Below are 14,627 nucleotides of genomic sequence, written 5' to 3'. Positions count from 1 at the left end.
TTGGCGGGTGAAAAAAAACTGGCGGAGATACTGCAGAACGTCTAACTTCATAGAAGCTGTTTTAGCAAGAGATGAGATATAAAGTTTCCAGTTAAGATAATGAATAAAGGACAGACTGAGGATATTCAGTGTGGAAGAGGGAGACAGTTGAGTGTCATTGAAGAGGAGGAGATAGTTGTCTGGAAGGTTGTGTTGAGTTGATAGATGAAAGAATTGAGTTTTTGAGGCAGTGAAAACTACTAAGTTTTCTCTGCCCCAATCAGAAATCTTAAAGAGATTAGAAGTCAGGCATTTTGTGGTGTCCCTGCTTGAACTGTTCACTTCCTGAAGGGTTGGTCGTCTCTGAAAGGATGTGGAAAGATGTAGAGTGGTATCATCAGCATAGGCATGGATAGGACAAGAAGTTTGGTTAAGGTCATTAATGAATAATAGAAAGAGAGTGAGTGGTAGGACAGAACCTTGAGGAACACCACTGTTAATAGATTTAGGAGAAGAACTGTAACCTTTACCATGGCTGCAATAGAACAGTCGGAAAGGAAACTTGAGATAAAGTTGCAGAGAGAAGGATAGAAATCATAGGAAGGCAGTTTGGATGTCAAAACTTTGTGCCAGACTCTATTAAAAGCTTTTGATATGTTTAATGTGAAAGCAAAAGTTTCACCAAAATCACTATAAGAGGATGACCAAGATTCAGTAATGAATGCCAGAAGATCAGCAGTAGAGCTGCCCTGAGGTAAACCATACTGATGATCAGATAGAGGATTGTGAAGTGACAAATGTTTAAGGATCTTCCTATTCAGGATAGACTAAAAAAAACTTTAGACAAGCAAGAGATTAAAGCTATAGAATGGTAGTTTGAGGGACTAGAACAGTCACTCTTTTTAGGAACAGGCTGAATGTAGGCAAACTTCCAGCATGAAGGAAACGTAAAAGTCGATAGGCATGGTTGAAAGAGTTTGGCCAGGCAAGGTGCAACCACGGAAGCACAGTTTTTGAGAACAATAGGAAGGACTCCATCAGGTCAATAAGCCTTTTGAGGGTTTAGGCCAGAAAGGGCATGGAAAACATCATTGCGAAGAATTTTGACTGAAGACATGAAATAGTCAGAGGGAGGAGGAGAGAGAGGGACAAACCCAGAGTTGTGAGCAAAAGTTTGAGAGAAGAGTTCAGCTTTTGAGACAGAAGAGATGGCAGTGGTGCCATGAGGATGAAATAAAGGAGGGAAAGATGAAGAAGTTAAGTTATTGGAAATGTTTTTGGCTAGATGCCAGAAGTCTTGAGGGGAGTTTGAGTTTGAAAGATTTTGACATTTTCTACTTATGAAGGAGTGTTTGGCAAGTTGAAGAACAGACTTAACATGATTCCGGGCAGAAATATAAAGTGTGTGAGATTCAGGAGATGAAAGGCTCAAGTACCTTTTGAAGACAACCTCCCTATCATGTATAGCAAAAGAACAGGCTGAGTTAAACCAAGGTTTAGAAAGTTTAGGTTGAGAAAAAAGAATGAGGAATGTACGCCTCCATGCCAGACACTATCACCTCCATTATGCATTCAGCATAAGGAGATGGGTCTCTACCACGGAAGCAGTAATCATTCCAGGAAACATTACTCAGGTCCCCTCATCTGGCAGAGGTAAAACACCAGAGACACCTCCACTTTGGGGGATCCTGAGGAGGGGATTGGAGAGATAGGACAAGAAACAGAAATGAGATTGTGATTGGAGGAGCCCAACAGAGAAGATATGGTAACAGCAAAAGCTGAATGATTACAGGTGAGGAAAAGATCAAGAATGTTGGGCGTATCTCCAAGATGGTCAGGGATACGAGTAGGGTGTTGCACCAGTTGCTCTAGGTCATGGAGGATAGCAAAGTTGAAGGCTAGTTCACCAGGATGGTCAGTGAAGCGAGAAGAAAGCCAAAACTAGTGGTGAACATTGAAATCTCTCACGATGGAGATCTCCTCGAAAGAGTAGGACAGAATGTGCTCCACTTTGGAAATTTACTATAGTCAGAGGAGTTAGGGGAGAGCAAGACAGCATAGATAAATTTAGTTAGAGAGTGGCCATTGAGTCTAAGCCAGATGGTGGAAAACTTGGAAGATTCAAGAGCGTGGGCATGAGAGCAACATGTAACATCCAGCTTTGGAATGAAAAGGAGAATAGAGAAAGTAGGAGGGAACAGAGAAGGGGCTACTGTCAGTTGCCTCACACAGCTATGTTTCAGTGAGGAAAAGAAGATGAGGTTTAGTAGAGCAGAGGTGGTGTTCTACAGATTGAAAATTAGATCTAAGACTGCGAATGTTGTAGAAGTTAATGGAGAAAAGGTTGAGGGAGATGTCAAGACATTTTGGGTCGCCAATAAAAGAGCAGTCCAACCTGGGGACATTTCTGGTCCCCTCCCCAGCAGAGGATTATGAGGCTGGATGTGGAATTGCCATATCTTAATTTTGAATTTTAAGTGAAGGATGTGTGTGTGGTAAGTGCATGTAGTTTTGTGATAAGTAGGAGAGTTGTCTTTAGAGGGCAGGCTGTGACTACCCCCTTGAGTTGTGAGACACAAAGGGAAACGTTCAGCGAGATCACAACTAGCTTTAATGGAAAGTTCACAGCACCCCCTGAAATAGTGCTATTAGGCCTCGCTGGGAGTAAATAATTGTTTCAGTAGGTGTCTACTATCTCCTCCTGTATGATGTAAACCTCTATACCAGTGGTTCTTAACCATTTTACTACCACCCCTACCCCTCTAGGAATTGTCCTTCCCTCCACGGCCCCCTTACATTTATGAATACAATACCCTCCCAAATCTTAAAGAAAAATGAAAAATGTTTTTAGTCTTTTTACTGATTATGAATTAATCACATTATTAGTGAAATACAGACAACCCCTGCTTAACAAACAGATTACGTTCCTGGAAAACCCTTCGTTAAGCGAATTTTCGTTAAGCGAACCAATCATAACAAGTTTAACCCCTGACTTGAACTTCCATTGAGAGTAAACAAAGCGAGAGTGCAGTGAAAGGTTTAATGAAAGTAAAAATTATGAAGTTAAACATTTAGGCAGTTTAATTTAAGTCATTATAATGTACACTAATATATGTATGTAAGTAACTTTATAATCTTGATGATCTTAAATTTATGAAGGGAGGGAGAGTGGAGCGGGAAAGACACTAGCTGGCAACCTGTGGAATGTAAACAAAGGGTGCATCATTGTACCGCATACAAAACTTATGTACCACATTTCCACAAGGCTTTCCATTTTATCCATTGCAGAGTCACAAGTTCAGGTGGTTCTTTTAGCTTGCAAGGAAGATATGATCTCACCAGCCTTCTTAATAGAGTATGTTGACTTGAAAATAGTAGAGACAGTAGATGGAGTCAAGATGGTGGCGAGCAATGCTATTAGTTTTCTTGCCTCTCGTGTCTGTGAATAATATCCAGCTTCACTTCGAGAGTAAGAGACTTCCTGGTCTTCTTAACAACGCTAGGCGACATTGCAGGGCGTTTTGGTGGCATGTTGAGCAAGGGAAGACGAGCTGCTGCTGACGCTGTTATTGTTTTGAACTAGGGGCAATGAGTGGTGCGTTTTGTCCAAGAGAGGCGCTGGTGTATTCAAAAGCCTGTCAGCTTGTGTGATACGGCAGGGTTTTCAAACTTAGAAAAAAATACCTGGACAAAATTTCGTGAAAGCGAGTTTGGTGTTCATTAAACGAGCAGATGGTAGTAAAAGAAACGTTTGTTGTAGCGAAATTTTGTTATGTGAACCTTCATTAAGCAGGGGTTGCCTGTACTTGTCATTGCTTCTTTGCTATTAGATCTTCAATGCATGATTAAATGTCAGTGTACACAATTGGTAAGTCCCCTTTCACATTCAGCCTGTTTCTGTGGTACTTGGTCTTGACAGCAACAGGTGTGGAAAATGCAGTTTCATAAAGATGCGTGTATCCGAATATTGTTAAAATTCACAGCCTCTCATTAAGAGGATGAAAAATATAATTAGGTAAATTCCTGCTTTTCCCAAGGGTTTGTACCCCCCGAGAAAATTAATGACGTCTCCCTAGGAAGCTGCGCCCCCCAGGTTAAGAACCACTGCTCTAAACCATCCCTTCAAGCTTGGCACAATATTTTTCCTTTAATAATATTATGATATACATAGCAGAATACATAATACTGGTTTCTAATCTGTTTAATAGGATTTTATGCTTATTGTTATTTTAGAGTTCTAAATTTCTGAAGTCAGTGTCATACAGGACAAATCTACCAAGCAATGGATAGAATGTCCATTGTTGTGCATTTGTCACTTGAAATTTTGTGGTCTGTTAAATCCAAAATCAGTTAAATAAGAATTTGTTAAAATGAGGACTAAGTGTACCTACTTTGTAATTGCACTAACAATGTACATAAAAGCACACTCAGTTTTCATGTACATGAAAGAAAATGTATTTTAAGTAATGCTGCACACAAACATTCAGAATAATGTTTTTGAGTTTGTACTGACAAAGTCCTTCAGAAAAAATATCATTAAATTTATTTACAAAGCAAAATTTTAAGATACTTCTACATACCAGGATTGGAAACAACCAGAAGAATGCAGTTAGGGGAATGCTTCACAAGGTTGGGAATGATGCCCTTGAAGATGTCAACATTACGCTGCACCAGAGAGAGACGGGACTCTCCCTCTCTCTGGCGAGCGCCGGCCGTCACAATACACAGGCGGGAGCCAGCAGAGCAAGCATAGTCAGTGCTGGCCTCAATCTTCACATTCCTGAAGAAAAACAACACATAACTTTCATGTTTGCAATATCAAGCCTGACTGGCTAGAATTTAATCTATAATTACAAGATAATCTATAATATGAAGATCTTGGACACTGAGTGTCTGGATTTTCACACTGCCTATTTATATGAATAATTATTTCCTTCACAATTTTCATTAATATATTTTATACAACAATTTTGTTCACAAGGAAGGAACAATGATAAGTGGCTGATATGCAACTTATTCTGAATTAGGCATATGGGTGTGAATACTGTGCAATGTAAATGAGTAAGCACAAAAAAACAAGTCATGAAGCATGAGCCAAAAAACACAAACTAAGGTAGGATCAAGTAAAATTAACTAATATATAAAAAGAAGTGATGTAAAGCAGATACTATCAAGATACAAGAAGCTAAAAAGAGGAACTATGATGGATGAAAAGACAAGGCAGAGGAACTTCACTGTACCTAAGGAATGTCAGACCATGCTGCAGGTCCATCATCTCACCACGCAGCTTATCAGGCATCACATCCACCAGTGCCAGCTCAGAGCAAATGTGTTGTGTCAGCAGAGAGAAGGCACAAGCCATGCCCACTTGACCCACACCCACAACAGTCACCTTCCCACCAGAGGTGCTCAGTGCTGGCTGAACCTCTGCCATGAGTTGGTCAGTTAAGGAAGCCATCTTTGCTGGTGCTGTGGAAAGAAAAAATAATAATAATGAGTTAAATGAAAAATTATTATCTATGGAAATGCCCAGCACATCCAAATTTCATACTCTTACATATGAAAGGATGCTGTAGAAATAGATACTACAACAAATATGACATTCACATGACTATCAATGGATAGATACAAAACAATAACTAGCTTCATGCATCTCTGGTGACACAAAGCAATTCAGCAGTAGTCTAGAAAAACATTATCAAGATGAGCCTCAGAATTCAAAACTGTCAGCCTGACACAATGGCATGAACAGGGTCATAAAAAATCAACAGAAAGAAAATCTAGCAAAATAAGATGACTGAACACCATTACAACCAGAAACAATAAATCAATGAATCTACTTTTGGGGGGGAAGAGTGATCTGCCATCAGAGGATGCAGTATGGTTAAGCAGGCTGCATGGTGATGGACCATGGTTATGAAAGCACCATTCCTCTGTCCTCTAATCAAACCACATACTTTTATTAAAATAAAATTCACAACCTCTGGAGTCCAACACCCTAACACAGAATTACCTGGCTCCCAACATAACTGCAATAAATGAGGACAGAAGAAAATGGCAAAAACATGGTCAATGAACCAAATTTTCAATATGCATCTTATATCCATGCTTTGCTTGTTAGTATAAATAATGTATGCCAGTATTTTTATTCCTTCTACTTCTCATTGGAATCAGTTATATCCCTAATTATCTATCTTTCACAAATCAATTGTAGATGGGATCCTACCTCAGGTCTGGAGTCATTAATCATTCCAATATTAAAAAAAAAAGGTACCAGACAAGATCCATTTAACTAACTACCATCCTTTCAGTCTTACCTCTGTATGTTGCAAAACTCTTGAAAGACTAATCTCATGCCAGCTTTATGAATATCTAGACAATAACTCTCTACTTTCTCAGAATCAGTATGGTTTCTGTAAAAACTGATCAGTAGATCAACTTCTCCTCACCTATAATGATATAAATGCTTGGCTCAATGAGGGATACATTACTGATCTTACCTTATTTGACTTCCAAAAATCACCAAAGCTATTCTTATTAGGAATTGGCTATCCCTTACTGGGATGGACTGATCAATTTCTAACCACCAGAACTATGAGTGTCTCAATATTGAGTTACCAAAGTTCTCAAATGTATGTCTTAAGTGGAGTTCCCCAGGGGTTAGTGCTTGGTTCACTGTTTTTTCTTATTTATGTAAATTTTGTCCCTAACATCATCTAATGTAAAGTTATGATTTTTGCTGATGACCTTAAAATCTACTTGAATGTATGCAAATCTCCCTTATCATCTACATTAATTGATGTTAACACTTCCCAACATGACATTTATTAAGTCATATCTACAGCTAAATCATGGGGGCTTACCCTAAACTCTTCTAAATTTGTTGCTAAACACTTTCAGTGTGGCAACACTGACTGAAATCTGCTTGGTCCCATTCAGATTATTACAAGAACAACATGAAAATCAAGTTTAACTTCTCACCATGATCTGGGCATTATTATTGATTCTTCCTTACATTTCCACAACCATATTCATTCTATCGTCTGTAAAGCAAATGGGTTTGGCCTATAACACTACACAGATCACTAGCCTTCATGATCCCTGTGTACAAGACCCACATCAGACCAATTTTAGAATTTTCTTCAACCAGTATGGTTTACTCAATATTTAGGGGGACCTCAAAGTACTTGAATCCTCTCAAAGGAGATGGACCAAACAGATTTATGGTCTGGATTCTCTGGAGGGCCTCTCTTATTCCTGACATATAGAAATTCTCAACATGTATTCAGTTAGGAGAAGATTTCTACGATCTGACCTCATAAAACATTGAAAAATTTTTCACAACCAATCAGCCACTGAACCACTACATTTATTTCAGCTGTCATCCAACACTATAAAATGAAGCCACAGATTTAAAGTGACACACCAATCCACTACTATTGATTGTAGATCTCACTTTTTTAACCCCTTCCGGACAGCAGGACAGATGAGTGTACTACCAAATAAAACATCGTCTATATATAGACTACCAAATTTTGTCCATACATCTAAATATAGTTTCCCACAAATGGGAATTCCAGATTGATATCTATACATAAACTCTGTCACAAAACTGAACAAACAATTGAGTCTATATATAGTGTATGCCACAAAACTGAACAAGTGACATCCATATATAGACTTTGCCACAAAACTGAACAAGCAATTCAGTCTATATTTAAGTGTTATTTGTGTTTGATTGCTAATATATGTCAATATATTTATATGAATATTTGGAGCTACTCACATCCGAGACTTGTGACCTGGATGTAATTTACTTTGACTTTTCTTCGTATTTTTCACATATTTGCTTTATACCTATTCATTTTTAGGTAAAGCTGCTAGTGTGCAGTACAGTTCTTTCTCCTTGACATGACAGACTCATAATAAAAAAAGTAGAAGAATAGAAGTATGTATTTCCAATATTAGTTGATGTGCATAGCACATCCGCCACAAACAAAGCACAAGTGATGACCAGTCTTGAAAGGCAATGTTGGACAGTGTTTGGGTATTTGATACGTCAAATAATGATTCATTTTATGAATATTGTTACTTGTAATGAATCGTCTATATACAGCCCATGCTACAACTTAGTGCAATAAAATCAGAACAAACATCTATATATAGATGATCCAACAAATAGTCCCAATTTTGAAATGTCTATATATAGATCCTCCACCAGGAAGGGATTAATAATACGTGTGCAATAAATTCCCAGATGAAGTGGTGGGGCTGATTTCCCTTGACCAATTTAAATCTGCCTTGCATTCCTGTATCCATATGGAGTTCTTCAGTTTTACAGATTGAACTGGAGTTCACTGCACAAATCATATTCTTCCAGCCCACGTTACTTTTATACCTATTTTCATTTACTGTATATTTATTCACTGGGCTGGAATGACAGCAGCTGTTTGGCTGACCTGTTTCTCATGCCTAGCTGTCACAGCATGCCACAAGCAGGTTTGGCCAACCAGGTGAGTAAACCAAATCAATAATGGCTGTAAGTATTCCAAGTATGTACTGTACTCTTGAACTTAATCATACATAAAATTAGTAACAGATTATAACTACATGGTTTTCTTAGTCCAGAACTGCAGTAAATGAGGTAGTACACAATTCCATTAAATTTGCAATCATTAATATAATGAATCACAAGTTATAACACCAAAAAAGTGTTTATGAAATTGGTTGGTATAGGCCCACCAACCAAACAGAAAAGTAAATGTTAAGACTAGCCACACAGCTCCATTTATGATCAATTTTGGCTCTTATCCCCTCCAATCATAAGGACTTGGTGAGAAGGTGGGATTTTCATGAGAAGAAAGCTGAAATATGGCCAGATATCACCTACCATGATAAAGAAGGGTCTAGCTACTACTGTTATGATGGGTACCATCTTTAATACTAAGTACAGAAAAAAGTCTGGTTCTTCTCTAGAATCACTGCTCCACGCCAATCTGTATAATACGTATAGCACAGTGCAGTATATGTAACACGTTTACCGTCAGTGAGAGTTTTGGTGAGTGCTCGGCCTTAGTGTGTCATACACAAGCCTTCAAATGTGCGGTGTTCGGCGAGTTTTCTCTAAATCCAGCAAGCTGCGGCGAGCCACGGAGCTCCATCACACTCGGAAATGAGCAGTACACTAACTTGCATTTGCTTATAGCTGGGGTTTGTAGGTAACTGCTGAATAGGATTCTTATTGTGTCTATAGTTCTTTTTCCAATGACGTGCCACCACCTCTTAACACCACAAGCTGCGCCAATGGGAATTTTCTACATGTATTCGTAGGCGGGGCACAGCTGGGCAGACATGTGCACAGAGACATCCGTGTGTGCAGTTCAGCCATGGCCACCAGTAACATTAGTTGTAAAGATTGTGAATTTGATTACTGGGAAATCATCGCTCCTGCGATGCAAGTCAGTGTACAATGGAGAAGAGGACCAGCCAGGACCTTCATCCTTTCGTTAAGGTATTGTGAGGAGGGGTATTGGTAGAGGTAGGGCATATTGTGTGGACCTATAAGAGAACTGATGTGCGGGGAGGGAAACTGCCCCAAAACAAGGATACGGAAGCTGAACAGCACTTCCCATACACTCTTCAAGTGTGCCTACAGGCACTATAGGCCTTATAATAATAATAAAAAAAAAAAAAAAAAAAAGTTTGTTAGGATTAGGTTAGTGTTGGAGGGGGGGTTACATTAGGTTAGGGTTAGGTTAGTGTTGTAGGTGGGGTCTGGGGGGCACAGACCCCCCCGTTAAGTTAGGTTTTTCTCCTTAGATTTGATTTTTTTGGATCGCCATATCTCGCCTCTTTTGGCTCCCCCCCAAAACTCCCGATTCCCCACAGTCCCCCAAGCTTGTTGGGGGGAGAAGGGGGGAGGGGAGAGGAAAGGGGGGGAGCAGTGGTTCTGTAGTTTTACCAAAAGTCTTCAGAAACCTGTTGTCTATACCACGGGATTCTCAAAGTGGGGGGTCCCGACCCCCAGGGGGTTCGCGAAATAATTTATGGGGGTCGCGAGAGAAGCAACCCATCCTTCCCATTAGTAATAGTAAGTTGTTCAACCTTTAAAGAGAGAGAGAGAGAGAGAGAGAGAGAGAGAGAGAGAGAGAGAGAGAGAGAGACGTGTGTAAGTACATACATATACATACATGCATGCATACATACATAGAAAGGCAAGCAGATACACGGAGGAAACAAAATGCCTCATAGGGATTGACAAATTCGTTGTTGTTGGGGGAGTGGGTCGCCACTCTGTCGGAGTAATTTGTAGGGGATCACAGCCAAAAAAGTTTGAGAACCACTGGTCTATATTGCCTTGGGGATACTAATCTAAGCTAGCATGACCAAACCTAAGCTAACCTGGATTAGATTTTGTTAGATCAGGTTAGGATAGATAATGCTAAGTTAAATTAGTGTCCCTAAGGAGTCACTTTTTTTTTTTTTTTCTCTCTCTCTCTACTGTAATATCAAATATGGCCCCCCATCGTAACAACTGCAGTAGCATCTTCACTTCTTTGGCGCACATCGTAACAAATGCAGTACCATCTACACTTCTTGGTAAGAGGTGATATTTGGCCATACTCTAACTTTCCCTACCTGAAAATCCCGCTATTCCCAGCTGGTTCGCACTTCGCAAGCTCGGAGGGAATAAGAGCCGAAAACAATAGTAAATACTAAATAGCTGTGAGGCGTCTTAATATTTACCAAACTGATAAATGAAGAGACCGGCCCTGCATTGCAAAAAAATAATCATAAATTAACAAATAAAGATAGAAAGAAAACTGCAAAGCTAAGCACCTTTACAGTTAGCCCATCAAATATCAACAAGGCCTCTCTTCAACCATGAAATATTTTACTGCAGACCGCTTGAATGTTTTGCTACAACGAACCACAAGATAATGTGCTGATCGTACGTAATATTCATTCCCGTGCTACGCCACTATCACCACCATACAACACACAGAACCGCACTTCTGAAACCCTTCATCGTTGTTCTACGTCTGTCTGTCTTCACGTAACAAACAACACGGCCGGAAACCAAATCTACCGGTGTCCTGTCTGAGCAGCCGTGGACTCGTCTCGATGTAACTAAATCGGGACAAGCTGAGTGGCGACGTGAAGCCTCGAAACGATCGTCGGTTAAACACTGGCTCACATTAATGATTAGTATTTCCTAGTCTGTATGAAGAAAAAAAAAACCGTTGAGTTCAATCAAATACGCTTAAAATAATATGCTCAATATGCAAAAATGCAATCCAATAAATGTCCAGGGTTCAAGCGACCACCTCGTGAATAAGCTACGTATACATAACAGTATTCTAACGAAACTGGAATGAATACCGTACAAAAAACAACTTTGTGGGTACAAAGAAACAACGAGGCCAAGATAAAGAAGAGTATTATATAACTACTACTACTACTACTACTACTACTACTACTGCTGCTACTACTACTACTACTACTACTACTGCTGCTGCTGCTGCTGCTGCTGCTGCTGCTGCTGCTGCTGCTGCTGCTGCTGCTGCTGCTGCTACTACTACTACTACTACTACTACTACTACTACTACTACTACTAATAATAATAATAATAATAATAATAATAATGAATCAAGACTAATATCTGACACCAATCTCATGTTATTTGTCATTACATCACACATTAAAAGTTGCAGTTGAACATTGGCAAATGCAAAGCTCTTAGCGTAGGTACAGGAAATACACACAATGGAAACACAATTAGCAATGAAGCCCGAGTAGGTTCAAGAAATGAGAAAGATCAGGAATTATAGTTAGCTCCGATCTTGGTCTACGAAAACAATGCATAGACAAGGGTAGAAATAAGGCAAACAGAGTACTAGGATTAATTTTTTGGAATATTAAAAGCGGACTAGTCCGGAGGTAATATTAGAATTATATTTGACGTTTGTCAAAAACGCATGTAGATTATGCAGTAATTTTGTGGTCACCACATAATAAGATTTATATAAGCCGATCAGAATCAGTGCAAAGGAAAATTACTAAAAGGATATAGGGGGTGAAGGATATTCCTCGAGACAGGATTAAAGATGTTAATTTTGCATTCCTTAGACGTAAAGTAAGAGGGAACCTGATATGTATTTAAGAGATATAGAGGTAGTAACAAGGGGCATGAACAAGGCTCTTACGATCAATAACCAGAATAAAACCAGAAATTATGGGTTTAAGTTTGAAAAAAACAATAGGTTTAAGAAAAATAGAAAGGAACTGATTCTCTAATAGAGTGGGTGAACGGACTCGGTAATCAGATTGTTAGTGCTAAATCAATGAGAAGCTTTAAAAGATCAGACAAATACATGGATGGGAATGATAGGTAGAAGTAGGCATGTAGGTTATACAGAGCGGCTGCCACATGTAGGCCTCTTGTAGCTTCCTCATTTTCTTATGTTCTAATATCAATACGTTATCAGACCTGTTTACATTATATAACTATGTAATCCATGCGATAAGAGGCCAGATATCATGGGTGATGTTTGGCTTTGACTAGACTAGACGAACACTACCTGGTGCCTGGGACAGACGTGATATCTGCGTACGTGCCGAGATGCACGGGACGTGTCAGGAATGTATTCGGTCTGCTGGGCTGGGGAAACTTGAAGCGTCCCATGACAGGATGCCCCGTCAGCCTGCCATGGAATCCCTGGTGTACTAACAACATTGCAACAGGTTGCTGGTGAAACACAATAACGGTGGCTTAACCCTTGATACGTGTTATGAAGACAGAGGAGGAACTGGTTTTGAACCATAACTAATGTATGTATATATATATATATATATATATATATATATATATATATATATATATATATATATATATATATATATATATATATATATATATATATATATATATATATATATATATATATATATATATATATATATATATATATATATATATATATATATATATATATATATATATATATATATATATATATATATATATATATATATATATATATATATATATATATATATATATATATATATATATATATATATATATATATATATATATATATATATATATATATATATATATATATATATATATATATATATATATATATATATATATATATATATATATATATATATATATATATATATATATATATATATATATATATATATATATATATATATATATATATATATATATATATATATATATATATATATATATATATATATATATATATATATATATATATATATATATATATATATATATATATATATATATATATATATATATATATATATATATATATATATATATATATATATATATATATATATATATATATATATACATGTATATATATAAAGGTCTTTCCGTCATATCATCTATATTTTGTTGGTATAATATCCAACGACATGAAGCATAGCAACAAAATCATGAAATCATGGCCATCCCGCTAATTATCTTAATTTGTTCTAACTAAGCGATGTAAGAATGCGGAAATATTATACAAGCATTTCAAAGTGACGGACAGTCGCCAACACATTATTCAGTAGTGAAAAAAAATACATCCGGTCTGGCCGACGTACGTGGTTATTTGTCACTTATCTGCCAACTATTTATTTTATTAATTTCACACTATTATTTTTATCTTTACTAATTTTATTGGGTTTTTTTTCTGATACCGCGCGCGCGTACACGTACGTATGCACGCGCACACACACACACACACACACACACACACACACACACACACACCAAATTAAGAATAACATTGTTCTTTCATTTAAAGACCGCCTTTACCAGCATTGCAAAACACACACACACACACTATACCTTTACCAGTCTCTCCTCGCCCTGCACCGAACTGTCAGAGCAGTTATATTTAGATGCATGAGTGGTTGGCAAAGGAGAGCTTGCCCTGAAGACTAAAGGTATGACATTGGTGAGGGTGACTGTGACCCCAGGTAAGGTCATGCGGCCAACATGAGGAAGCAACTTATACTTTCTCTCTCTCTCTCTCTCTCTCTCTCTCTCTCTGGGAATACGTATGAGACCGCTGCAGAACAAATGTCCTCGGTGGTAAGGAATGGTCTTCATATACCTCCTCGCTACGTTGGCTCGGCAAGTCTTGTACGTACCTACCAAAGAATATACAAGAATCCTTGATACCTACCAACCCTCCAAGAGTTTTGTTTCGCTATCCTTCACTTCCACACCGCATTTTTACAAAAACAACAAAAGCTTTGTCTGACCAGCTGCTCATTTTTTTTTTTTTTTCTATACACACGGGCCTTGATGAATGTCCGCGCGGCAAGCAGACTTTGGCAGCCTCCCCCCCCCCCCTTGCCCTTACAGCCTCCACGTTTCCCAACCCATGGCCAGTATAAATAACACTAGATGCCGGCAAGAGGGTCTAATCCAACGTGAAGTATATGGCTTGACCGCATATTCCTACTAGCCACTAGAAGAAGTTTCTGCCTTAAAGTTGTACCATAAAAGCTGACCGTAAAAATAGATAAACTGGACCACGTCACTCCGTCATCCATAATGACACTGCCTTCCTTTACGCTATCTTTTGGTGTTCGCTGCATCTCCAAGT

The 14,627-nt window shown here is 38.3% G+C and overlaps 1 protein-coding gene across 3 annotated transcripts in view; it reads right to left on the bottom strand.

Moving 5' to 3' along the window:
* LOC123504847 (L-lactate dehydrogenase-like) overlaps positions 1-14,627 on the bottom strand; it is a 49,596-nt gene that overhangs the window by 29,439 nt on the left and 5,530 nt on the right. For 2 of the 3 annotated variants that reach the window (XM_045255742.1, XM_045255743.1), the window contains exons 1-3: positions 10,993-11,023; positions 5,220-5,448; positions 4,560-4,759 (exon numbers count right to left, since the gene is read on the bottom strand). In XM_045255742.1, coding sequence (XP_045111677.1) covers positions 4,560-4,759; positions 5,220-5,448; positions 10,993-11,008 — 445 coding nt within the window. In that variant the 5' untranslated portion in view covers positions 11,009-11,023. Of the gene's footprint in view, positions 1-4,559; positions 4,760-5,219; positions 5,449-10,992; positions 11,024-14,627 lie in introns of those variants that run through there. The other variant, XM_045255744.1, reaches the window with a different exon arrangement.

The sequence above is a fragment of the Portunus trituberculatus genome, chromosome 17, assembly GCF_017591435.1.
Source record: "Portunus trituberculatus isolate SZX2019 chromosome 17, ASM1759143v1, whole genome shotgun sequence".
In the NCBI taxonomy this organism is placed as follows: Eukaryota; Metazoa; Arthropoda; class Malacostraca; order Decapoda; family Portunidae; genus Portunus; species Portunus trituberculatus.
Note: the sequence above shows the minus strand (reverse complement) of the source record. Positions and strands in the feature narration are given on the sequence as shown.